The sequence below is a fragment of the Hyperoodon ampullatus genome (genome assembly GCF_949752795.1).
Source record: "Hyperoodon ampullatus genome assembly, chromosome: 3".
Classification (NCBI taxonomy): Eukaryota; Metazoa; Chordata; class Mammalia; order Artiodactyla; family Ziphiidae; genus Hyperoodon; species Hyperoodon ampullatus.
In genome coordinates, this window is record NC_136916.1 from 178,189,794 (window position 1) to 178,216,900 (window position 27,107).

At 49.7% G+C, this 27,107-nt stretch overlaps 1 protein-coding gene across 1 annotated transcript in view; it reads right to left on the reverse strand.

Annotated features, from left to right (window-relative positions):
• Positions 1-250: 250 nt before the first annotated feature.
• PPP1R13B (protein phosphatase 1 regulatory subunit 13B) overlaps positions 251-27,107 on the reverse strand; it is an 87,315-nt gene continuing 60,458 nt past the window's right edge. Inside the window, exons 5-17 of the mRNA XM_079700291.1 lie at positions 19,692-19,793; positions 17,338-17,512; positions 16,125-16,321; positions 13,837-13,977; positions 10,888-11,068; positions 7,195-7,364; positions 6,332-6,833; positions 4,448-5,214; positions 3,782-3,919; positions 3,582-3,715; positions 2,813-2,979; positions 1,898-2,097; positions 251-1,322 (exon numbers count right to left, since the gene is read on the reverse strand). Coding sequence (XP_079556417.1) covers positions 1,281-1,322; positions 1,898-2,097; positions 2,813-2,979; positions 3,582-3,715; positions 3,782-3,919; positions 4,448-5,214; positions 6,332-6,833; positions 7,195-7,364; positions 10,888-11,068; positions 13,837-13,977; positions 16,125-16,321; positions 17,338-17,512; positions 19,692-19,793 — 2,916 coding nt within the window. The 3' untranslated portion in view covers positions 251-1,280. The remainder of the gene's footprint in view (positions 1,323-1,897; positions 2,098-2,812; positions 2,980-3,581; positions 3,716-3,781; positions 3,920-4,447; positions 5,215-6,331; positions 6,834-7,194; positions 7,365-10,887; positions 11,069-13,836; positions 13,978-16,124; positions 16,322-17,337; positions 17,513-19,691; positions 19,794-27,107) is intronic.

Below are 27,107 nucleotides of genomic sequence, written 5' to 3' on the forward strand. Positions count from 1 at the left end.
TCACCTCGCTGTGTCCAGACAACCTGAGCTTCATGCTCAGCTCAGTTCTGGCTCCAGAACACAAGACTCACAGCCTCCGGTGAGAGACAGCGGTTTATTGTGTGCACGTTTACACGGCGTCCGCGGAGACTGCCCTGCAGGGTGTTCGCTTCCCATCAGCACACTGTGTACAATCAATCAGTGCTTAAAGGCAGGCGACTACAACAAGGATCTACACGTGTCTACATGTAAATTACACACAAGACTCATACATGGAAAATAAGCTCAGGGCCTGGATTTTAATGAGAGGAAAAAAACATTTCCAGCATGGTTCTGACAGTTTCGATTGGTTTAGTCAAAAAATAGTTTTGGTGTATAAAAGCCTGTACGTACAGTTGACGCTGCAGGGAAGCGCCTTACTTGCTTCAAGTCTGGAACCAGGCAGGTTATGGTGTCATGGCCAGGACCGGGGAGCCAGGGGCCCTGCCCTCCTGCCCCCATAGCCGCCCCGTGACTTTGCAGGCTTCCCCGCGTCCACTGCCTCCTGGCCCGTGGGCTGCACGGCCCTCGGCAGAGCATGTCCATGCTGGGAGGAGCGAGGACCACACCGGGGCAGCACGAGGCTGCAGAGAAGGCAGTGCTGTGCTGAGACTCCTGACCACGTGTCACTCGATCTTAAGGTCCCTCGTGTCCATGGCCTGTCGGTGACCTAGACCGAGGCCCAGAACAGGAAGTGGAGCCCACACACCAGGCACCACCGCTGGACAGAAGTCTCCACACGGGCTCCTTTGGTGATGAAGAAACGCATGTGGTGAGGATGAAAAAAAGGTGCCCGGGTTTGGCACCCGGGAGGGCAGGGCTCTAGCGAGGGGACGCGCCTCAACAGCAGCTGCAAGTTTTCATTGTTGGGCTGGGGTGGCACCGGGAATGAGGGACAACGGCCTTGGGGCCCAAGTCTGTGACAGCATTCATCTTCCTTGGCAACCGACCAGGGGTTAATTACAGGGCTTTTTACTGGCAACAGGGGCGGTTGTTTAGAAAGCTGGGTATTTATTTATTCGGATTTACAGTAACTGGCAAAAGTTGGCCTTCTTGGAGGCGAAGGTCTCTCTCCCAGCTGTGGGCAGACCAGAGAAAGGGCCTCACCTAGAACCTGCCGGGCTTTCACATTGTGGACGCTGTCTGCTAAAGGGAGCACCAGTAAAGCCATTTCTAGCTTCAGCTTCCTGGGGAAATGGCAGAATCATCTCTTCAGTGGCTCCTCGTCGCTGGAGAGCCCGTGCGGTGCTCCAAAGGGAAGTTCAGGCCAGTGTTCGCTGTCGGGGTTTGATCCGTGGGTACAACTGGGAAGCAAGGGACAGGAGTTAGGACAAGGGGACGACCCACTGGGCAGGAAGCCCGTCCAGAGGCCAGGCTGCCCTCAGAAGGCCGCACACCAGCTCCTTCAGGCCGAAGTTCAGCTTGTCACCCTCCTATGGAGAACTTCGCAACTCCCAGGATACCCCACTCTTCTTCCTCTCAGGGCACTCGACACTGACACTGTCCGTAAGGCCCCTAAAGGTGCATGGCAGGCCCACGGTGTCCAGTGACTGTGTCACGAAAGCATCTGCCAGCCCCACCGGGCACGGAGCACGAGAGCAAAGGCACAGCCCTGCCGAGGGTCTGAGGAGCCATCAGTGCAAGGCTGAGGAGAAGCCTGCAGCCGCCCTTCCCCCACCCCATCACGGACCCCACGAGCAGAGCACGCTTTGAGCAGCCCCTGTCGGGGGCTCCGGCAGATGCCCCCCCACGGCTCCCACGAGACTTGGAGAAAGGCAGTCTCCCGCCCGCAGGACTGGAGTCCAGGTTGCGCCCACAGGCAGGCAGAGGGGACAGCGGGCTCCGGCACGGGGCCCCAGGTGCAGCGCACAGTGCTTACCCCCAGCAGGGTTTTGGGCACGTAGCCCTCCCGGTCCCCGAAGCGCGCCCACCACCAGTCCGTCTCGCTTTCGTCCTTGCGCCTCAGGATCGTGAGGGCGTCCCCTTCGTGGAAGGACAGCTCGTCACTGTTCTGGGCCTCGTAAGCCCACAGAGCGTACACCACGCCTTTGTTCATCACGCCCAACTTCTCCTGCACCCCTGGGACGGGAGAGCAAATGGTCAGGTCTCCATGGAGGGCGGGCTGCAGAGAGCGCCCCACGGCAGGACCAGAAGGGACACGCTGCTGTCCTTGGGCAGCCCGGCGGGGGCCGCAGTGGAGCAGCGGTCAGAAGCCAGGCCAGCTGCCATCCGCTGCTTAATACCAACAGTCCCTTCCACGTCCCAGCAAGAGGACTGTGGTGGAACCTTTGTATCCAGAAGCAAAGCAGTGTCGTTCTAAAAGACGTTTCTTAAGGTGAAACTTACAACCCACACGTAGAACAAACTTCCAAGAGCTGATGTGACTAAAGAAGCCGCGTGACTTGCTCTTGGACAGTGGGAAGCACTCACCACCAGAGCGACGGAGCCACCGCGACCCAGTGAGCTCACGCCCAGGACTCGCCTGCGGGTCCCCAGGAAGGCCGGCCGCCCCCCAGCCCCGCCGCACGGCCTCTGTCCTGGGAGCTGGGCCTGGAGGGCATTGCCTGTTTCATTTGTCACTTTGTCCCCAGGGTCTAAGGTAGGCTGGGCCCACAGGTTCTCCCATCGGGTGTAGCGTGGATGGCCTGTGACTGTTTAGCCCTTGGAACCCCCAGCCCTGCCTAATGGAGAAGGGAGCTTCCCTCCCCCACACGACAGGATAGGAGACCCACCCTGGGACACCTCAGCCCTCACAGGCCTCTCCCCTGGGGCCCCCCGGCCACCCGCCCCGCACCGTGTAAGAACTGGGAGCACTGGGGGTAGCCTTCCTCCGCCTCTTCGCACTTGTCCGCAGCAGTCTCAACGTCGCTGATGGTGGAGGCGAAGATGGCGGCGCCGCTCTCCACCAGCTGCTTGCAGAGGTGGACGCTATTGCAGGAAGCGGCGCAGTGCAGTGGCGTCCTGGAGGGACAGAGGAGGCGCTCACACCCGGCCAGGTCCCAGGCGAACCCCAGGGCTGTGTGCTCAGTGCCCCGCGAGCTGCTGTGCTGCTGCCTGTGCAGTGGCCTCACTTCTACTAACAGTTTTGGGCCACACACACGTTTCTGAAAAGGGCGGGCGGGGAGTGGACTGAACACCGGCCTGTAAGCTGGGTGTTCACGGTGCAACAGCACGAATGTCCCTCACACCAATGACGTGTCCCTTACAATGGCTGTGACAGTGACGGCTGTGTTTTACCACAATATACAAAAATAGCTGTTCAAACGCAGCAGTGCAGACCGCGGCCTGAAGCTCACGATGAGGCCCACGGGGCGCAGGGCCGGCAGCGCAGCGGCCGGCCTGCGAGGCTCCCCTCCACGCAGGCTTTCTGGCCGCTTAAAAACGTGGATCAGCAGAGGCTCAGCCTACCGTCGCGGTCAGCCACATGAAGAGCGTGGTCACAGCCGAGCCTTTAACAAAACCCCCGCGAGAACGAAGACCAGGAGAATACGCAGGCCTGGGACCACGTGGCCCCCTCGTCCTCTTCCCTTCTCCCCACCACCCCAGCGCCCCGGGGCCCTCACCAGCCGTCGCTGTCGGCGGCATTCACGTTGACTCCAAAGTCCAGCAGGAACTTCACAATGTGGTGGTGCCCGGCGCAGACGGCATTGTGCAGCGGGGTGATGCCCTCGTCGTTGGGCTTGCTGGGGTCCTCCACCTAGGACACAGGGCGCGTGAGCCCCGCCCCCTCCCGGGGCCACCGGGGCTGCAGCCGCCGCCTCACCTCATAGATGACCCTCTGCACCAGGTCGAACTCCCCCTCCAGGGAGGCGTCCAGGAGAAGCGCCAGCGGGTTGAAGCGGACCCTCAGCCCGTGCCCCGTCCTCTCCGAGTTGGGCTTCTTCAGGTTGGTCCGTTTGCTCTATCGGGAGGAAGCTTTGGATTTCAAGGTGACCCCACGGAAGCAGGCCCGGGGGGAAGCGGGGAAGAGGGGAGGGCCTAACGCCCAAGGCAGAGCTTCACCCGCAGCCCCGAGTGGTGCCGGGCCCCGCGGGCCAGCCCGCTCTCAGGCCAGCCCGGCCTGGCTCCGAAGGGTGTCTCTGCCTCAGGGGCCGGGCTGCGCCGTGGGCACCCGAGAGAGGGAGCAAGGGGGGTTGCAGCCAAGCCCAACTGCTTCCGCCCTGCCAGCCGTGAGGGGCTCCCACGTGCCCCTGCTCCTGCAGCACTGCCCTCCCTCCAGGGCTCTGTCTAGAAGGTTCTCCTTCCCCTTGCTGCCTGCCCTTCCTCAGGGACGCCTCGGGCCCCCAGGCTGGCCCCCTGGTAAGAGGCCACCGCCCCTCGTGCCCTGGACGAGCCCCACTGCTCCCAGCACCCCCGACATAGGCACGCCCTCCACAGGCACTGGCTGGGTGACTAGGGAGCCGTGGCCCTGGTCTAGGGTGGCACCCACCGTAGAGGTCGCCGGCAGGGGCACGGTGGGGGGAAGCGATGGGGGGAGGTGCTCCTCCCCTGGGGAGGGGACCTCGGCCCCAGGGCTGGGGACCGGCTCAGTGGACGGGGCCGTGGCCACGTTGTTGTTGTCATCCTCGGCAGGCTCAGCTGTTTGGTGGGTGTTCGGGGGACAGATGAGCCCCTCCGGTTCGGGGGAAGGGAGCCGGTTGTCATTGGCATCCGAGGTGGGGGCAGGCTCGGCCGGGAGCGGGGCTGTGGGCAGGGTGGGGCCGGCCTCGCCCAGGTTCCCGTTGGCAGCGGTGTTTCCATTGTCCACGTCGGCTAAGGAGCCCAGGAAATCCTGCGAGGGGCTGGGCTGGTAGAAGGGGGTGCCCTCCATGCCCCCAGCCAGGGTGTTGAAGCGCTGATACAGCAGCTTCTGGATGTTGGGCCCGCCGGGGCCCTCTGGCTCCGTGATGGAGCTGCGCTTCTTCAGGGGCCGGGGCGCGTTGGCCAGCTTCCTGCGCAGGGCCTCCAGGTCAGCGTCGCTCTGGTAGCGCAATGGCGAGTGCACGATGGGCGTGAGCTTGGTGGGGCTGAGCGGCCGCGGCAGGCTCTCCACGGCGGCCCCGTCTCCGGGGGGGGCAGGGCTGTCCTGCTCTGGCTCCTTCTCAGCACTTTCTGAAGGCGGCAGGGGATGCGAGGCGCTTGTGGCCAGCGACCCATGAAGAAACGGTAGCGGCGACGGGGACGCGGAGCCGGACGGCAGAACAGGTTTACCATACACTGGGGAGACACAGAGGACACCGACCTCTGCAGCCTGTGGCGTCTGGGGCCTGCTCACCAAGCACCTTTGACGACACAGAGATGGGCTCCTATAGAGACTGTAATCTGCCACTGAGGATGCTAAGTCCCCATATTAAATCCCAAAGGAACCTGCTGCTCACAACCCCACCAACTCCTTCTGGAAGGTGGAGTGTTTCTCAAATGAAAAAGAACAAAAGGGTGCAAACCTGCCTTCCTGCCCTAAACAGGTGTTCACTGTTTCCTGGCCAAGGAGAACCCACGTGACCTGGGACCAAGCCAAATGATGTAAAACGCAGGCCACCTCAGAAAGGAAGGCTCATCTGGTGGCCCTGGCAAGCCTTTCCCCCGTGGGCCAGGGCCTGCCACAGGCCAGTGCTGGTATATCCACCTGGGAGATCCCTGGGCACAGGGTGGCCTGGTCTGCCTAGGGATTCTCAAACTGGATTCTGGAACCTGCAGCCCACACCCAAGAACGTCTGAAGAGGCCCCAGCCCAGCTCAGATGCCCAGGATCCTGCCACACAGGGAGGAATCACCGCCAGCCTCCTCCATATGTGGGGAACTGGGCTCTGTGCTCACACCTGCCTCCCCAGGAGGCCCGGGGCTGATGTTCCCACACCCAAACCAGGGCTTTTCTCCCCTGTGGGCTCTGGAAAGGATCCCAAAGCAGCAAAACCCTCCCCCGTCGCATCACCCCCTAGGGACCTGGCTCAGCTACCGCTAGGAGGCCAGGGGGATCAGATCCAGGCAGAGCTCCTACTACGCCAGCTCCCCAGACAGGTCCTGTGCAAGTTACTACGAAGCAAGAGGAAAAGAGGAAATTCCGAAATGCCAGCCTTCCGAGACCTGGATTTCCTGAGAAATGCGGGCAGGCAGGCGCTCAGACAGGAAGTCAAGAGAGCTGTGGTCCACCTGCAGAACTGCTCTATGCATGTCATCTTTTACCCCCATCTCACACAGATACCCAAGGCCACACTTTATGTAAGAATCAAGTTTAATCCTAAATAGCACGTGGCCCAAAAGTAAGGATATGGATTGGCATTTTCTCAAGTATGATTTCCTCGCCCCGAGAGATGGAGAGTGCAACCCCACCATACCTGCTTTAACCGACTTATTTAAGGTGCTGTGCGCCGCTGGCTGGTACTTCTTAGGTGGCGTGGCTTGCTGGAGGTACATGGAGTATATGGAACTTGAATTCACTGTCTGTGGTCCTTTCCTGGGGGATTGTGGCCTTGACCCTTTATCAGCCAGGAAGGGCCTAATGGCCACAGTTAGTGGGAGTTCAGGTTTGCCGTCTCCAGCTGGAAAGGCAGGCAGCCCCGCCGGCGGGTACGTGGGACTTGGTGGCACAGAAATTCTCTGCTGAATCTGCTGGGAGGACCCTGGCTGGTGGGGGCCACCCGCAGGGGGCAGCGGTGCAGGTTTCTGACGACTGGGCAGGCCTGCGCTGGGCCTGGGCAAGCTGCCCTCCTTCCTCCTCTCCAGGGAGTTTGTCGAGCCTGGGCCCACGGGCGCAGGGCTTGGGTACGTCCCATAGCTTGGGGGCAGCTGCTTGCCGACACCAGGGATGGGAGGTGGCACTTTACCAATCTCGATGCCCTAAATTTAGGTGTTAAAAAGAAAGACAAAGTCATCCTTTGAAAAGTCAAGCACGTTTCCATCCACGGTCACAAGAGCACAAAGTAGGACTTGTAATGCTTCCAACAGGCTTGTGACCAGGCACGGGGCACGCCGTGGGGGTGAACAGCAGGGTGAACGACCCTGACCAAAGGCCTCACACCTGCACCCGGCTCTCGTGCTCAGGGTCCATGAACTCCTTCAGACTTGGGTATGATCTGGACACCAACAGGATTAATTTGCCTCGTGACACCTCCTACCACTTAGATAAAGACGAAGGCTAAATAAGGGTGTAGTCGGTTAGGAGCTTGTTTGTGTTTTGTGACAAAGACAAAGGGCCTACCAGCTTCTCCGGGGCTCCCAAGGCCGACAAGGGCATAGGCTGGCTCGAGACGGCCCCCTGCTTGACAGGCCCCTCCACGTTTGGGTCCTTCCAGTCCACACTGGCGATCTGCGTCGGTTTCACCAAAGAGCTAGAATTTTGTTTTAATGTTGGCCAGTTTCCATCATTGGCTTGAAAAGAACACAGAATTTAAGTATAATTTTTCTTGAAATTAGTTGAACCAACACAAGAATAAGCCCCTGCCAGAAGCAAAGATCACCTTCTGGGACATCACGCTCTGATGGAGCTCCATGACCAGGAGGTGCCCCCCCCACCCCCACACTGGCTGCTGTGTGGCAGGACGACCAAGGTCGGCGGCCTCTGCTGGCACCACCTCACCAGTGCCCACGTGCGGTCACGTGTGCAGAGACTCCATGACCAAGCACAGGGCTGCTCCAGCCCGGGCGGGGGGCCAGAGGATTGCAGAAACATCCTTAGCCCCCCCACTGCGATACAGGTCAAAGCCATGACATCGACACCAATGAATAACAGAAGCGTCGGCACTTGGTTTTCAAACACTATTTACAAATACAGACAGCAATAAAAAAAAAGACATCTTTTGACTTCATAACAGGTTTGACCTGTACTGCTTCTAGTATTAAAAGAAAAATTTGACCTTAATCTGTTAGAAATTTCCACCCTCTTAAAATAATTCATGATCACAGGAGGACAGTGCAAGTTCCCAGCGATTGGAGTAGCAGGCTATCATTCTGCTGCAGTGATTAGAAAGCCAGTCAACCCAGCATTTTCAGGACAGCCACTGAAAAGGTATGTTTTTTAACATAGCATCTTCCAAACTGACAAAGGGTGCAGAAGCATTCCCTGGTAACACAGGCCCACTCACAGTGAGCCCACAGAGTTAGATCTCAGCCCCCCTCAGGCCCCTGCTTCTCTCCGCAGCGGTACAGGGCTGGACTGGAGTGGGAACCCTCCCAGCCATCAGCCGTACGGGAGGGAAAGCAGCCAAGGGCACTGTTCTGGGCCCTCCTGTAAGAGCAGCACATCCTCGCCCCCTCCTCCCATCTGCCAGCACGGGCAGGTGGGGCAACACCAGAGCAGCAGGGAAATCACCCTCCCTTACAGCAATTGTGCTTGAGCCCAAACCTGCGACTCACAAAACAGGAAGAGCAAACTCTCAAATCCGCTCTGCACATAGCCATACAAGGCAGCGTCAGTGCAGTGAGGACGAGAGGGCCTCGGAGCGCCCGGGCAGCGACAGCTCCTAAGCCAAATCTATCTCTGGCAGCAGCACGGCCAGCCCGTTGTGTCCACTGCTACTCCGGCTCAGTTCCTCCATGGCTGGAAACCACTGCAGGCTCCAGGCCGCTGCTAGGGCCCTGGTGAGGCACTCCCAGGCCTTAGTCCAAACCATCGCTTTGCTCTGTGTGGCCCATTAGCCTCTTCCGGGCCAGAAGTGTGAGTGCTTTCACACCCCCCTGGTTGTATCAGACCGGGGTGTGTGTGAGCCAGAGATGCACAGGTTCACCAAGGATGCACCGAGATGCAAACTCCGGGCTGAGGGGAAAATGGACAGAGCCTGCTGCTGACTCAGGAGGGAGGATGGGGCTGGCCGCGGGGGCTAGAGCCCCCGACCTCTCTCAGGATCACAGAAAATGTGGCCACCAGCTGCTCCTCAAATCCCACAGCCATGGGAGAGTTCGCAGAAATCAGGCACAAAGGGACTGGACAGGGACTAGGAATTTTCTTTCTTCAGGATGAGGCAGGAGGTACAGAAGGAAGACCACTTATTCTTATTATAAAGGGACAATCATCTGTAAGTATGATGGGAGATGCCTGTACTGAAGATAAAACTAAAAGCCTCATAATGAACTCAGAAAATCATCTTAATTTTGTAAAAACAAAACCAAAAAACCCTTGCTGGGCCAGCACCTGTCAAACCCTTCCTGAGGATGATCTGGTGTTTCGACCCAGCCCAAATCTCACACCGGTTGAAGGCGGGGACCAATTACGTATACGTGGCTTCTGTCTCAAGTCTGAATGCAAGGAGCAGGCCTTTGTCAGTTTGGAAGAACAGCCACGGCTGATTTGGCACTGTCACCAGAGCTTCCCACCAGACCTGCCGGCCAACATACGGTTCGCAAACGGGCTTGTGGGGCGCTGTGACGAGCCACAGTCAGGCCCGACGTCGAGGTCTGACACTGCCCACGAGCTGGTCACTCTGGGTTTACCATGGCCATCTGTGTGACACGGGAACCAGAAGGACAGCCGACAGCATAGTTAGTCTCCCCTGGGAGATTTTCTCACCCTGGCTCTACATCTGGGCCGAGATACTGCCCCCCAACGTGGGGGTGACACAGGTCTCCTGCGCCCACTCACCCCACAGCACAGAGAAGGAGCAAGGCTACTGCCAAACCTCCGGAGGACACGGTCTCCCGGCCCTGCGAGGGGTCTTCTCCCGGCAGCCTCTGTGAGGCGGCCTAGCACACACCCACAGAGAAGAGGGGAAACTCGAGCCATTCTCAGCTCGGGGCAGGTTTCAGATATTTAAGCAGAGAAGGAGCTGGCTGTGCTAATTATCTGCCATCGGCAATAGCTGAATATATACTCCCACTGTCGGGTGGTTCAAACTATAAATAACAGCTTATCAAAGAAAGCTGCAATTAGAGTTTCATGCCAACCACGCGCTCCACGTGGCTTCTGAGACACAGCCACGAAGAGATCTGAGCCGGGCACGTGGCCCATGAGGACTGGGGACACCTCCTCCCACCTGGGTCAGAGCAAGCCCTGGGTCCTCCAGCGGGGGCAGCAGTGGTGTTGCTGCTCAGACCAGGTGCCAGGCAAGAGAACTCAAAGCGAACAAACGAAAGACCAGCACAAATCTACCACCAAACCTAAAAAAGTCCTCAAAATGTAGCCCTGACCCAGTCAGCACTACAGCTGTCAGGAATGTCACCTGTGCTCTGTGACTCCGTGTGTGATGGGCCAGCGTGGCAGCCCTGTCATAAACAAAGTCTCACTGCCAAGGAGCCCTGGCATCTCATGCATCAGTTTAAAGCACAGCCGTTTTTCTCTGAGGACACAGTGCGGAGTCTCCGTGGAGACCTGGGCCTGCACTCGGCTAGGAAGCTGGGGGCGCCGCAGGGGCTCCATGTCCTCGGGACGGCTACGCACCAGCTCGGCGCTGGGGGCCCGAGTCTGGTCACACTGCGCGATTCAGGGTGGCCAAGAGCCAAAGGGGTGGCTTGTGGACTTTCTGGTGGACAGAGACCATGCTGGGTAGGGAAGGCAGAGCAGCTACAGGCTCTGCTGATGGGGAGCCAGCCCTCTGCCTGGGCCGCAGCGTGAGGACGAGCAGCAGCCCAGGCTGCAGTGAGGCGTCCCCTGCCGCCTCCGAGCACCCTCACAGGCAAACAAAACCTGTGGCAGGAGAGGCTCAGGTCTTAACTAATTTGTATTTTGAGAAGCCACACACAGTAAGGACACTGAGTCCAAAAAATAGAACCTGTTCTTGTTTTAGGATCATCGTTACTGTGGTGGCACACAGATCCCCAAATGCTGCCCTAGAGGACAAAGTGCCTTGGAGGACACATCACAGAGGCTGGGTGCAACGTGGGGGTCTTCTCTGAGCCACTGTGCCCCCCCAGTCCCCCTTCCTGCTCACTCTCCCCCCGAAAGAGGACCCAGGCCACTCACCAGATTTGGATCTTCCGTGGGCAGCACTTGAGGCAACAGTGAGAGACTGGGGCTTTATGGGGTCTCCGGGGGCAGGACAGCTGCCGGCGCTGGGAACCTGGATGTAAGGCCCCACCGCAGCGACCCTGCCAGGCGTGCTCAGGGGTGACTGTGGCGACGACGTGCCATTCACACGGCTCAGCTATAAAATGGGAAGAAATGAGAGTCAAGATTCTCCTCAGTTAAAAGAAACTGTAAGCCTAGTATGACCGACTGCTCAGGTTTGAGCCAGTCACTCAACAGTTCATACGCAGGAGCTCCCTCACCCTGGAAGATCAGTATCTAGAAAGGGCAAGACTTCAAAAAAGGGCCTGAACCCACAGCCCCATATGAGTGATGCTCTGTGATAACACCTACCTGTTTGTGAGTTATAAAACCAGGAGCCGAGTGTGTAACAGAGCAACCCCTCAGGACCCCTCTGTATACATAACCCTCTCACCTGGGGATGCACTCCCTCCCCTGGGTGGGCACAGAGGCATTGTCAAGCCTGGGCTCTGAGCCTGGCTTCAAATCCTGCTCCGCCACTTACTCGCTGGGCTGCCTTGGGCTGCCTTGGGCAAGTGATGCAACATCTTTGAGCCTCTGTGCCCGTGTCCAAAAATTCGGGATAAGTGCTGTTGTAAGGACTGAGTGAGCCGCAGGACAAAGTAATAGGGTCTGGAACCAGGTGAGACTCTGACCAGTTCCCTGAAGGCAGCTCTGCTGTTCTCAGCAAGGACACCAGGCCACAGCCAATGACACTGGTCATGTGACACTGCCCAACAACAAAAGCCTGCAAAACAGGGATCTGACTAGACAAATACTGACCCTTAGAGTTCCCCGGACAGGCTCTGAGAGAGCCATACCCATCCTACGATTGTTTGCAAAATTCTGCATGCATGAGCATGTGTCATTTTGGAGAAAGCACCCATGATTTTGACAATTGTTCAAAGGTGCCTAAAACCTTTGGGTTGGAGACACATCTCTGCAGAAGCACCAACTTCTTCAGGGAGATCCCTTGAAGTATCAGATGGAATAAGAAGTAATATTTATGTAGCCATCTGTGATGGTTTATTTTACCTATCAACTTGGCTAGGCTGTGATACCCAGATATTTGGTCAAACATGTCTAGATGTTGCTGTAACGGTATTTTTAACATTTAAATCAACAGACTTTGAGTAAAGCAGATTGCCCTGCATAATGTGGGTGGGCTGCATCCAATCAGTTGAAGGGCTTACAGAGAAAGACTGAGGTCCTCAGAGGAAGAGGGAATTCCACCTCTAGACTGCCTTCAGACTCAGGCTGCAACATCCACAACTCCCTGGGTTTCAGACAACTCGCCAGCCCTGCAGATTTGGGGTGTGCCTGCCTCCACAACCGCATGAGGCAGTTCCTTACAGTCAGTCAACTGATCAGTCTCTACACACACGTACACACAGAACTGATTCTGTTCTCTGGAGACCCCTGACCCACCACTACTAAGACTGTAATGTAAGCAAGCATGGAGCACGGGCACACGTCCTCTCCCATGGTCTGTGTGTTGTTAATTGAGAGAACAAGGAAATCATTATCTGAAATTATGGCATCATACAGATTAACCATTGACCTTTAAGCACTCTGGTTAAAAAAAAACCACGTGGATTTGTAAATAAGAGACTTTTCACCTGAGACCACTGATCACAATGCCCACAGAAGTGGCAGGACCCTTCTGCCTCCTGCGTCCTCCTGACCCATCCCACCAGGCGAAGCTACTGAAGCCTGCACCTCACCTCCTGAGAGCCACCTTCAGAGCAGCAGGAGCTGACAAGAGGACACCTGTCAACCGTGAAAGCACCGGTTTTGGAGTGTGGAGAGAGGAACTCTGGGAGCACTGTCCCAGCTACCTGGCTGCCTGCTCCATTTCCACTCCTGAGGGCAAAGTGCCAATCAGCTCTCCACTCAGGCACTGCTCCCCTCAAACACTGAGCACCACTGGTGGGACAAAAGGTCAAGTGCTACATCCAGCCAGAGACACCACGCACAGCAGTCCCTTATCCTCCCACGAGCTCCCAGCGATGCACGCGCTCATGAAGCACTGACAGCAACGGCAAGACTCAGGGACACCTGCTCACAACAGGGCTGGGTAACGTGACCACAGGCCCCGGGACGTGGAATATTACACAGAAGTTACAAAGGGAATGAGGTAATAATGACCTGGAAAGATACCCATATTGCAGTTAAAAAAAAAAAAAAAAAAGGCTAGGTACAGAACAGTGTGAATGATATAATTCCTACAATTCCATTTTCAATTAAAAATTGAATACCTTTCCGTCTATATTAAGCAAAAGACTGGAACCATTAATAACTATCATCCCTGGAGAATGAGAAGGATGGAAGGGACTTCCGCATTTTCCTTTAAATATTTCTGCACTGTTTCAACTTTCTTCCAATGAGTATTTACTACCTTTGAAATTCAAAATACCACATAAAGATTTTTAAAAAGCACTAACCCCTTATACAGCACTTTTCTCAAGAGTTTACAAAGTCTTTCCACATGGGTTATTTCTCAGAATCCTTATAGCAATTCTCAGTTCATAGCAAGGACACGAGGCTACACAAGGTCAAGGAATTTATGCACATGGCGCAGCCTAAAATGGGTGCTGCAACTCCAGTGCCAAAGCTTCCCCCAGTGGAAGGGAGACAGGGCTGCCTGGGGAGAATGGACGGTGAGGAGCTGCGGACCGAGCGGTTTTGATCCGTACACCAGGAAACAACTGTATCTTTGGGAATATGAACTTTCTTCTACTGTCACTTTTTATGGTTTATGGCCAATTTATGTTTATCAACTATGGCACATGGCGGGAGCAGAATGGCATTACATGCAGATGTGCACTTTGAGGATGAACCATGTTCAGCAGTTTATCTCACAGAAATATTTTCTTTTTCACATGCCTGAATTTTCTTCCCATAAAGACGTTCACGCAGTTCGCTGATCCGCTTGTCCATCACGGCCACCTCCATGTTGCGCTTATTCAAGAGCTCCTTCTGCTGCTGGAGCTTTGAATTCTGTTCCTGGTTGAGCTGATTACGAATCTGCAAAATAGAAAACACATTTATGATTTGTATTAACTAAATAGTCACGTTCTCATTGTTAGGGGGATTAAAAAAAGAAGAAAAAAGCAACATTTAGTTCTTAGGTGTATTTACATACAGGCATTGTCCCCTGTATGCAAAATATTTTACAGGTACAGCACAGATGAAGCCGGAACATATTTCTTATGGAACAAAAAAAGTGCAAATATCTGCAAATGTGTCTTCTTCAAAGCGTACGGAATGACTAGTACCAGTAATGACCTTGGGACACCATGCCTGTGGTCCTAGGGGACGGGGGTGGGTGGGGTTCAGTGACCTAAGGAGGGGCGTCTGTTCTGCCCCACACAGTCCACAGAATGTGGCAGCAGGAAACCCAAGGATGGCCAAATCACCAAACAGAATGTTCTTATATCATTTTAATGGGTTATAACAAGCACTTTAAAAAAATGAAATAGAGAATAGAAAACATCAGAGTGCACTGCACATAGAAGGTTAAGTCTTGTCTTGCTAAACTCTTGCAGATGCACACATGTACTAGCACATACATACTGGCATATGTGTATAGACAGGAGATAACATGTACTTTATAACCTAGATTGCAGTCAAAAAATTGGAAATGTATATAAATAAATATACTACAGTCATCACCCTTTACCAAAAAAAAAAAAAATCCTTAAAAAATCCTGCACTTGCATGACGGAGGGGATATGGGGATATATGTATACGTATAGCTAATTCACTTTGTTATATAGCAGAAACACAACAATGTAAAGCAATTAGACTCCAATAAAGATGTTAAAAAAAAAAGAAAAACCCTGCGCTTTTAACAATTGCTTAAAAATATAAAAAGTAATAAATTCTTATAACACTTTGTTTCTACGCATTTACATTACAGAACTTAACGGTAACAAGTGAGTTTACTCTCTGTAATTAAAAACTTGCATTTGCATTTCATAAAATGATATAATACTTTTTCTAGCAAGTGCTAATATAACTGCAAAACTTGTATCTGGCTTGAAAAATCACCTGCTGGAGACTTCCCTGGCGGTCCAGTGGGTTCGACTCCGCACTCCCAGTGCAGGGGGCCCAGGTTCAATCCCTGGTCAGGGAACTAGATCCCGCATGCCATAACCAAGAGTCTGCATGCCACAACTAAAGATCCTGCGTGCCACAACTAAGACCTGGCTCAGCCTAAATAAATAAATAAATATTTTTTAAAAATCACCTGCTGAATGACAGTTTCTGAGAACTGGGAATCTTGAGGGTTGTTATGATTGTGTCCTCCCAAAATTCATATGTGGAAGCCCTAATCCCCAATGTGATAGTATTTGGAGATGGGGCCCTTGGGAGGTAATTAGCCTTAGATGAGGTCGTGAGGGTGGGGCCTTCATGATGGGGTTAGTGTCCTTATAAGAGGAGAAAGAGAGATCAGAGCATGTGCGGACACAGCAAGAAGGCAGCCAGGAAGCAGACCCTCACCATGAACTGATCTTGGACTTCCAGCCTCCAGAACTGTGAGACATAAATGTCTGTTGCTTTAAGGCAGCCCAAGCTGACTAAGACAAGGATTTAACAAATAGGCATCTGTCTTGTCAACACACAGTTTACACAGAGGCCTTAAGTATTATCTAAAGCTTAATTCTTTACCAGTTCATCATATTGCCAATTAAATTCATACTGAAATTTCTGTACCAAAAACATGCTAAGTGAAAGAAGCAAGTCACAAAGAACTAAAACTGCATGGTTCCATTCATATGAAATTTCCGGAATAGGCAAATCCATAGCGATGGAAAGGAGAGTCATGGTTGCTTAGGGCTAGAGGGATAGGGGGTTGTGGGGTGATGGCTAAAAGGTGTCGGGTTTTTTTGGGGGTGATGAAGATATTCTAAAATCAATTGTGGTGGCGTATACAGAACTCTGTGAAGATACTGAAAACCACTTAATAGTATGCTTTAAATAGGTGAATCGTATGCTATGTGAATTATGTCTCAAAGCTGTTTAAAAAATTCTTTTGTACTGAATACATTTTGTGCCTACTATTAAATTAGAATCCATTCGTTTCCAGTTCCTGAGGTTTCCACACTGAAAGAAAACCCAAAAGACAAGGAAGTTTTAATAGAATCATTCCTCAGACCCAGGTGAGTTACCTGTAGCTCTTGGTACAGTCTTTTCAGCTCCACTGCTGCTGGTCCTGTCAGCTTGCCATTGTAAGACTGGAACCCATTCAGTTTTCCCTTCTTTAAATCTTCCAATTGCTGACTGAGCTGATCCACTCTTAAAATCGCAGTCTGTACTTCTTGCTTCTTTTCTTGGAACATGGCACTGAACCTTTCTATTTCAGCAGCTATAATTTCCCACCAATAAAGAAAAAAAAACATAATTTAGTTGATATTCTTTTTTTCATAGTATTTTGCTATTTTTATTTTGTGATTTCTTCATTTCTATCCATTTAACTCAACTTTAGCATCATCTAGTGCCAGACCTTGGAGAGAAAGTTGTAATATCCATAATCCAAAACACACTTCAACAAGCCTTTGGAACACATAATGTGACCGTTCATATGACAAACAATTAATTTGCACTAATTATTGAATATTTTTAAATTAGGGCAATCTGTCCAAAAGCTATCTTGGTCAAGCCACTTAGGAATCTCAAGGCACCAAAGAGACCAAAGGCTCTGTGAGGGCAGGACCATCCAAATCTATCTTGCTTATTCTGTAACATAAAGTAGGTACTAACAGAATTGATTGATGAAGTAACAATCCACGGACACAGAAATAAAAAGTGAGCATTTGTATGCTTTATCTTAATACATAGATAAAATTTATGCTGTTCAATTAAAACAGACCCTCAGGGCTTCCCTGGTGGCGCAGTGGTTGGGAGTCCGCCTGCCGATGCAGGGGACGCGGGTTCGTGCCCCGGTCTGGGAGGATCCTGCATGCCGTGGAGCGGCTGGGCCTGTGAGCCATGGCCACTGAGCCTGTGCGTCCGGAGCCTGTGCTCCACAACATGAGAGGCCACAACAGTGAGAGGCCCACGTACCGCAAAAAAAAAAACACCAAAAAACAGACCCTCATGATGAGTTGAGTCTTAAGAGTACCCTAGCCCCAGTCCAAAAGGCGGCTGCAACCAAGGTAACAAAAGGATCTCTCTACTACATTGCTAAAGCTGCAAAAGATTTTCTAAAATCTTTAATCTAACCAATCCATCCAGTTAGATGCAGATGACAGAGCAAAGCTTTAGTGCTTTTCTACAGCAAGATCTGACATCAGCTTGTGACTGAGAGCATCTGGAAGCTGGCCTCTGTCTCACGTCATCTACACCTGCTGAGTGTGGGCGCCAGTGGGCCGCGGCACGTACACAGATTGCCATTCATGATTTTGCTGTAGTCTACTTGTCCTCTCATGGCACGGATCTTCTTCAGTTTATTTTCCTGGGCTTCAACTCTTTCTTTCAATTTCTGAAGCTTTTCATTTTCAGAAATAGACTGCTGCTGACGGCGCTCCTGTTGCTTTAGAAAATGTAAACGCTGTTCCTATTGAGAGAGGAAAATAGCTAACTTTGAAAATTGAAACGTACAGTAACTTTTGTACACTAAAAAAAGTTTAAGTGGATCCCTCAGTATCTCCTATCTTAATGAATGTTACAGAAATGCTAGCCATGCTTTCACCTCCATCCTGTGTGTGGAAGCCCCAGCAGCCTAAGCTTCCTGCTGCCAGTACCAGGTTTCCTGCTGCTACAAAGCGGCTTTCAAGGGTCCCTTATATTAACCTCCTAAAGGAAATGAGCACTGACTAGCAGAGGATTTTATACTGAAAAGAGATAAGGTGAGCAGGAAGAAGATGAACCTCTAATCTGCTAAGTGACAGGAACCTTTGAGGAAGGGTTTGTTTTCTTTAGGATTAGTTCCTTCAAAAGTAATCAAACATTTTATAGTCAGACAAGAACAGGACAGTCCTACAGTAAAAATATTATGCGATACTCTTCAATAGTTTTTCTCCCTACTCATGTGAAAGCGTACCTTAAGGGTAACAGTCAACATTATTCATGGTCCCACCTGTATGCATAAAACATACTTAAGAAGAGGCTTAAGTGTGACTGTGTAGGCGTTACACACTGAACACTAAGGGAAGGGAATATGTGCTTCAATATGGAAAGATCAGCATTAACTTGTGAATTACACTGCTGAAAGAATCTAAGATTTTTTAAAATAGCAATACTGTTGGATCAATATTTGGAAAGAAAATAAAAAGGAGAATTAGAAAATTTTATAATGACATAATACCACATACACTTCATCTTAGAAATGGGATGAAAATACTTTCCAATTACTTTTGTTCTTTATTCTTGTAAATCCAATAAACTTTGTAAGACAACTTTTAAAAACAAGTCCAACTTAAACTATTATTTACATAAAAGTGGATAGAATCACATGGTCATTCAATAAATGAAAAAAAATTGAACTGGACATTTGGTTCTTAAGAAAATCTCTCTATAGAGCAAGCATGAAAAACCTAGGCAGTGGCGTTAACATGTTCTCTGTACAGAAGTTTCAGAACATTTACGATCATTAGAACATGAAATCATTTTCAGCAGGCATGGGTGATAGGTCTGATTTTTTAGTCCAAGACTAAACCATTATTTAGAAAAGTTTTGAAAGCAAGCAGGATCCTGTGGGGCCGTCCCAGGTACAAAACCCTTTCCGCGCCCCCATTCCTGGTTTGTAGGGAAAAGGCTTCAGACTCCTACGCCTTCCCTGAGCTCCATAAGGCAGATTCGATTACTAACCAGGAAGTAAGAGAACGCAGGAACAAAGGAGGAGCAGTCAGGAGACAACAGGGTCCTGGCTCCTCCTCCAGGGACACACAGAAGATATACCCTTGAGCTCTTCTGCAGGAACTAAGGCCCCCACCCAGGTGGAGGATGGTAACTCCACACTGAGCACAGACTCTGGAACACCAGCCTGTTCCCTCACCACCAACCAATCAGAAGAAAGCCACACACCCTGCAGCCCTCCCCTAAATTTTGCCTATAAAAATGCTTCCCTGAGAACCACAGGGGAATTCGAATTTTCTGAGCATGAGCCACCCGTTTTCCTCACTTGGCCCTGCAATAAACCCTTCTCTTTTCCAAACTCCAACATTTCTCTTTTGGTCTGTTTGGCCTCACTGCAGGTCGGCAACAGTTTCAAATCCTATGACAGAGTTTCAACAACAAATCTAGTACTCAGTGTAAATAATGAGTGCTGACAATGCTGTGCACCAAAATAAACCAAACAAATTCCTCGTGCGGTGGGATAAAGGGAAGCCACTGTCTTGGGGGCCCATGGCCAGTGTCTTATCACAGGTTATTGGCTTCCTCTAGAACACTAATGCCAACTACATCAGCTGAGAACACATCCAGAGGAAAAAGGAGGGGACAATGGAAAGCATCCTTTCTTTCTAAATTTTATCTACAACTGGGTAAGGCCAACTGTTTCCTGTCCTGGGGGGCTGTGTGTGCAAGTCAAGGGTCAGATGCTCTTGTTCTGATACTTTCCCAACTTCAAGACGCTACAGTATGCATTTATGATTACAGAAGAGATAACTAAGAAAGACACTGTGTTTAACACTGTGGCGGCATGGCCCTACTTGCAGGGGTTAGCCAGGTCATCTAAAGTAATGCCTAAGAACACACTTGTTGAACATTTCCCCACCGCTGCTTTAATAACTTACCTTGGCAACCAACATTTGCTGCTGGTTTTCAATTTGCTGTTGTTGCCTAGCTGCCATATCTTGGAGTTCTGAGAGGGTAAGTTCGACACGTGGATTCCCAATCTGCAGGGAACAAAACAAACTCAGACTGGAATGTATGTTTATCTGCATAATCATTTTCTCTAGTGTCAAAATGCACACACATCAAGATTTTTAAATAGGTTCCCTAGAAGCTAAGAGAAGATAAATACGTTTACTTTCTCATAAGAACTTTTCCTCCTAATTGTTGACTGCTTCTATTAAATTTATTTGAGTAAACGGGGATGTCAAATGTTTAAGGATAAACAATGTAAAAAATAAATGTGTAGGTGACACCTTAAGGACAAATGTCATTTCACTGCCACCTGGTCTCAAGAAGCTGAAATACATAAAAGATTCTAATATACAAATATCTCATTAAAAACACCATAGGTATGGCCTACACCAAAGATTGACCCATTATTGACAGAGAATTATCTAATCTATGTGAAATAAATACAAAAAGGTAACATCTGGAGGAGTGGCAACCAATGGAATTGGAAAGCATGTCCCCATTCTCTGTTAATGATAAATAATTACATCAAGCATTTTTATTGTGTTCATCATGAACCTTGCACTGAACTAATTACTTTCCATTAATGAACTCATTTAAGCCTCAAAATGCCACTCTCAGGTAGGTATCATTATATCCCCGTCCTACAGATGAGAAAATGAAGCAGAGAGTTCAAACTGTGCCACAGGTCAGGCAGTTTGCACGGACAGAGCAGGATTCAGAGGCTTATTGCTGACCATCTCATACAGCACAGTCTTTACTAAGCATGCGCTACTACGCTAGACGTGACACATGCACTGTATCACACAATCTTCATAACAAACCGCTGTGTCAGGCAGATGAGCCCCACAATGGGCAGGAATCCCAGGAGAAAGGTGAAGGGACGTGGCTAAGGGCACAGAGCTGACAAAGGGAGAGAGCTGCAATTCTAGCCATGTCTGTCTTCCTCCCACCTCCTCCAGCCCCGGCTGTGCTAACCACGCAGGTGCACAGCCCCTGCTCAGAGCTCCACTTTCTACCTCTAGGCTCAAGTGCAGTCTCAGAGTCCCTCCTACCTCCCTTGCGCCCTCTTGTAATTCTTCACAGGGGTATACCCACCCCGTTCCTCCGGCTCCAGTCCTCCCCAAATCGTGTGGTGTTCAAGCCCATTCTGGACTCTTGGAAAATGGAATCAGGATCTGTTCACCGGTCTTAACTGGACCACATTTATCTAACATCCCGAGAAAGTAATGTGGAGCAAGCCCCTTTTCAAAACTAGATATTGTAAACTGCCAAGTTACAGAAACTTCATTTGAAAAGAGATTGGTTCATTCTCCAGAAATGCCTGGCAGGACTGTCACAATGCCCCAAATTTCTGCTTTAATACTAATAAAGGATTCTAATTTCTACCTATTGAGATTTTCCAATCACCACAACAAAAGGTATTTTTAAAACTTTCAGAACTTTACTCCTTAAACATTTTTCACTAGAGAAAAATGAAGTTCATGCAACAAATCTTTCAATTCACATTAATTTCATAATTTTACAACTTGAAGAAAAAACAAAAACCTGTCTCTTTGGTCTCCCCTCCACACCAATGGCTTAGAATAACAATGAAAAGAGGACAGAGGAGAAATTTAATTGTGTGATATTCTGATATTCATACCCGTGGACAAGAGAGAGCTCTCTGTATGTGTTGTGTCATAGTGTATTTCAAACTATAAGACTAAGATATACTCTATTGTCATAAGTAATTCAGGTATTATATCTTATGTATATACTCATATATATTGTAATTTAATAAAAGTTTACTGACATAGATATCACAAACGGAAAACTGTATAAATCATAGTGTTCAGCTCAGTGAATTATTTCAAAGTGAACACACCTGTGTAATTTAATTGTATTTTAAACGGGTTATAAAAACACAAGCCACCATAAATTTGTAAGTCAACAGATATGCAACATTTTACACTTTAATACATACTCCCTAATTTGTTCAATGTGAAAAGTTAGAAGAAAGCCCCTTTTCAGAGTTCTTTAAGGAAACAAAAACCTTTGATGTAAACTCTATCCTTTTATGACAGGCCTATCAGTATGCATTCTCTCCTTGTAAACTAAACCCCAGAGGAACAATTTAAAGTTCTCCATATGAACTCAATTTATTCAGACAAACCAATGACCTAATTCCTTGCTTATTTCTTCTCATTGCATCTAATAAGAAGAAATCAAATCCTGTTCCCATGGGCACATCGAGGTCCCTCATTATGGTAGTTATCTGATGAGTTCAACTCCAGGTCACAGGGAGGACAAGTCACTTCCACGACAAGTAAAACTAGTGGAAAAGTTCTCTCGGTAACAGCCCAACAGGCTTCTAAAATACAGGCCCACAGACAGGAAACAGCTCCCCAGCCTTCCACCTGCTGCACCAGCCTCCCGGTTGGACCGCTGCCCGGGGCCCCAGGGCTCAGGGTCCCCTCTCCCACCAACATTCTACCTGGACTCTGAATTCCAGGGCTGGTATTTACGTTCCCAACGAACGCGGTTCTCTCTCCAGCCTGACACTGATGTCACCCATCTCCTGCAACAAACAGAGCCCACCCAAGCCCAGGTATAATGGACTCCCCACCCACCCCTACCCCCAACAAGCTCAGAGAAAACCAGAAGCCTCTTGCCCCCAGCCTTCACTTATCTGGGCATATCATCCCCTTCTTTCTCCAAGCGTCTACAAATCTACTTGTGCGAACGATGAATTAAGAGACATTATTCCTCTAACTTACAATGCTTGTATTGCAATATATACAAAACTCTCACCTGACAGAAAACTTGTGCTGGCGTGCCCTGGCTAATGAGAGACTCTCCACAGGTCCCAGTGCATCCAACACCCACAGCGCCCAGCCCAGTGCATGGCCACAGGCTGCGATCAATGATGAACATTTCTTGAATGGCTTTATAAGTTAACCGGTATTTCCTCACCCTTCCACCACACCCTGATCACACACCTACAGAGACAGCATCTTCTCAAGCTTCAAGTCCAGACTCCTTTTCATTCTGTCTTCTACACAGAGTCGACATGCTCCTCACCATTCTATCTCCCTCCCCATATCTTCCCCTACACCTCGTGAACCCACATTTCCTCAGGCCCCTATCACCTCCCTTCTGACGATGTCCCCTAACTCCTGTCTGCCTGGAAAGTCTATAAGCAGCAGTAGTAAAGGAGCTTCGTAAAAGGAGAAACAAAGCCATGTGCTCAAGACCCCAGCAGGAGTCAGAGACAGAGGGGGGACCAGCACCAGGTATTCTCTATTTACACGACAGGGTGACTGTGAAGGGGTCAGGAGAACGGGGGCTTTTTTTTTTTTTTTGAGTACTATACACGTTTGATACCATGGTAATTCATTTACCCTCAATATGCCAGATATGATCCCAGATACTGTGAGTAATAGAAAAGTAAAATGCAGTTTCTCCCTGTTTTCAATGAGCCTCGATTCTGCTGAATGGGATAAGAATCTCACACGGGAAGCAATTAAGTTACCCATCAAATTCAACTATGAGGAACAGAGCCTGAGCTCAGCTCTCCATACTTAAAAGAGTCTCATGTGAAATACAAAGAGCATTTTTCCAGCGTAGCAGCAAGGACTTGAAGCATCACCAAGCACTCCTGTAAAAGTGTGCTGTTCAGCCTGGTACCCATCCTGGAAAGCCTGTGAGAAGCTCAGAAAAGCAGAACATTTCACAGCACCACACTCAGCTACCCTGGGTCCACTTGTCATGAGAACTGTGGGTCTGAAAATAAAAAGTGCCTCTTAAAACCTCCTACCCCAAAACAATGAATCCAAATGAGAAGCTAAACCCTCTTTACATTATGGTTCCTGACTTTACAGAAATTCCTCATAAAAATATTATTTCACGAGCTTGGAAACAGATCCTCCAGCCCAGTCAAGCCCTGGATGACTGTGATCCTGGCCCACATCTTGATTACAACGTCATGAGAGACCCTGAACCACGCAGCCAAGCCCTGATTTCCTGACCCCTAGAAACTATGTAAGATAATAAAATTTACTATTTAAATATATATACACACACATATATATATAACTTCACAACACTTATAATAAAAAAACATGATTTTCTAATTTTTATGTTGCTAAATTTAAGATTAGCCACTTAAAAAAATTGATACGCATATATTCTAATCCATTTCAGATACAAAATTTCAAAAACATCCATAGTGGTAATAAGTTAACAAAATGAAGTGACAACAGGCTACTTTAAGAAATACCCAGTGAAGTTTTTCACGTTTACTTTAATTGAGGCATAATTTACAGACCATAAATACGCCATTTAAAGTCTACTGCTGAATGAGTTCTGACCACTGCACATCACAGTGTAACCACCAGCCCAGTTCAGACAGAACATTTCCATCATCCCAGAAAGCTCCCCGCTGTGCCTCCCAGTCACCTCCACTACCCCCGCCCCAAACCAGCCATCTGCAGGGGTGGTGCTGGTTGTGCCACGATCATCACTGAGTCCTGTGTCCTGGAGAAGTTCTCACAGACGGGGTCACTTCCTTGTGCTTGGCTTCTTTCATTCACCACAACGTTTCAGAGATTCATCCACGTTGTTACCTGTATCCGGAACTCGTTCCTTTCTGCTGACGAGTAGTATTCAGTCACATGGATATAACAGTTTTTGTTATCCTGTTCGTCTGCTGATGAGCATTTGGGTTATTTCTACTTTTTAGTTATGAGGAATAGAGCCATCTTGAACACTCATGTACCAGTATTTATGTGGACAGACATCCTGGCTTCCCTTGGGTAACTGAAGGGGAACGGGTTGAGGGGTGGTCTGTGTGGTTAAGGGCTGGTTTAACTGATACAAACTGCCAAACTGCTCTCCAAAGTGAAGTGCTGTTTTACACTCCCACCAGCAATATATGAGAGTTCTAGCTTCTCCATATCCTCGTCAACATTTGGTGTTGTCAGGGTTTAAATTTTAATGATCCCCTTTTGAAATAAAATGCTAACCTCCTGGTGAAGAAAAAATTCCATATAAATGGTATTTTGATAAATAATGAAAAGAAGCATAAAAATGCCCTTAATGAAGCTATCAACCCCAAACGCACGATGATCAAATTTTCAATAAATAAGCTAGCTAGGGACTTCCCTGGTGGTGCAGTGGTTAAGAATCCACCTGCCAATTCAGGGGACACGGGTTCGAGCCCTGGTCCAGGAAGATCCCACGTGCCGTAGAGCAACTAAGCCCGTGCACCACAACTACTGAGCCTGCACTGTAGAGCCCACGAGCCACAACTACTGAGCCCATGTGCCACAACTACTGCAGCCCACATGCCTAGAGCCGCTGATTGGCAGGGCGTGGGTGCAGAGCCTCTGGTTCAAACCACGGGCGGGGCCTGGCGCCCGAGTTCCTGCGCCTGCCCTCGGCCGCCCTGCCCCCGGCGGCTCCCCAGGTCTCCGCACGCGGCCGGGAGAGGGCTGGGTGGGGGAGGGGGAGAGGACGGGGTGGGGGAGGGAAGCCCGGCGCCTCTGCTCCCTGGACTGCTCGTCCCTCCAGGGGCTTCAGATTTACCTGTAAGAAATGAAATCACGAAAGTCGAAAGGAGGGACTTCCCTGGTGGCTCAGTGGTTAAGAATCCGCCTGCCAATGCAGGGGACACGGGTTCGTGCCCTGGTCCGGGAAGATCCCACATGCCACGGAGCAACTAAGCCTGTGCACCACAACTACTGAGCCTGCTCGAGAGCCTGCGAGCCACAACTACTGAAACCCGCGCGCCTAGAGCCCGTGCTCCGCAACAAGAGAAGCCACCGCAATGAGAAGCCCATGCACCACAACGAAGAGCAGCCCCCACTCGCCACAACTAGAGAAAGCCTGCACGCAGCAACGAAGACCCAACGCAGCCAATAAACAAACAAACAAACAAATAAGCTAGCTAGATTTGCTGAAATTTAGATATAAAGGGGGGCTTACTTCCCAGGCTAATGTCTCATTTGTACTAATTATGTGTATGAGTCATGACTCAGAAAGCTATCAAAATAAAGCATGTTTGACAAACAGGCTATCAGAACTAGATTTTTTAGATATTAAACAACTACAACTCACTTGATAGTTGTGGTTAAAAGTTTTAGATCCCAAGTCAGTTGATAACGTGGCTTTAGTCCAATGTATTTTTGTCTCCTCAGGTAATGTGTTTGATATATATTTTGAAACTGGTGTTACAATAATTCAGTTATTAAAAATATATAATAAAGTCTCTCAAACGAACCACTGTAGACAATTATGCAATACACTCATCTTCCATCCTAAGCCTCTAATGATATGTTCTGTAGATTTTTAGTCTTCCCAAATATTAGTAAGAAGACTTGGCTTTATGTCCCATCTGAGGTACTATTGAAAACGTTCTGCCAACATGCACCGAATGTGCTTTTCCAATACGTGCCCAAACCACTGAAGGCTGCACTCTGTCTATGAAAACAGAAGATTCATCACCTCGCACAGCATGTGTTCAGTTAATGACTCTTCACTCTCACAGTTCCTAAACAAATGACACCCTTTTCCAGACAACTTTTTTTGGTATAATGACATCCAAAAACACACGAAGTAAGTGCTCTATAAGAAGTGATATTGTGACATTAGTTTCAAGCAAATCAACAGTCACCAATTTACTCACCCCAACTGCTCCACATCAGAGAATAGAACGTGGCCCAACCCTAGAGAAAGTGTCACGGCTGGTGAGTCCCCACGTGCGCTCTGAGCACACGCGCCTGGTGAAGAGGCCGAGGGGCGTCTTCTTCAACCTCTGCTCTGTTGTGCACAGGGTCTCCCCATCTGTTTTCAAGTGCTCTCTTGTTTAGCTTTTGTTACCCTAAAGATGCTTTCCTGTCCTATAACTTTAAGTTCAGTTTGAGTGCATTATCCCCAAAAGTTGAAAAATTGGTGAAGAAAATTATATAAAAGGAAGAATTTACATTTCAAAATCATTCCAAAGAAAAATTCTCTTGCATCCCTCTCCACCAACCACGCCTACTGTGAAGCCTTCTCCTCCTCCTTTCGCAAATACGACACACTGTCATTGCATGACATTTCATGTCCCAACTGTATTCATGTGTTATTACTTCTATCATCATGACTTCAGCATTCAACTCATATATTTTATATCTGTGAAAACAGTTTGGGAATCAACAGTCCCCTTCTTTATTTCACAGGCTGTGTGTCCGCTCTCTACTGCTGAGTAACGGATCACACCTAACCTTGGTATGAGCTTAAAACAGTACACATTCATCATGGCTCACAGCTTCTGTGGGTGAAGGATTTCCGAGCAGCATGACTGGTCGGTTTTGGCTAGAGAT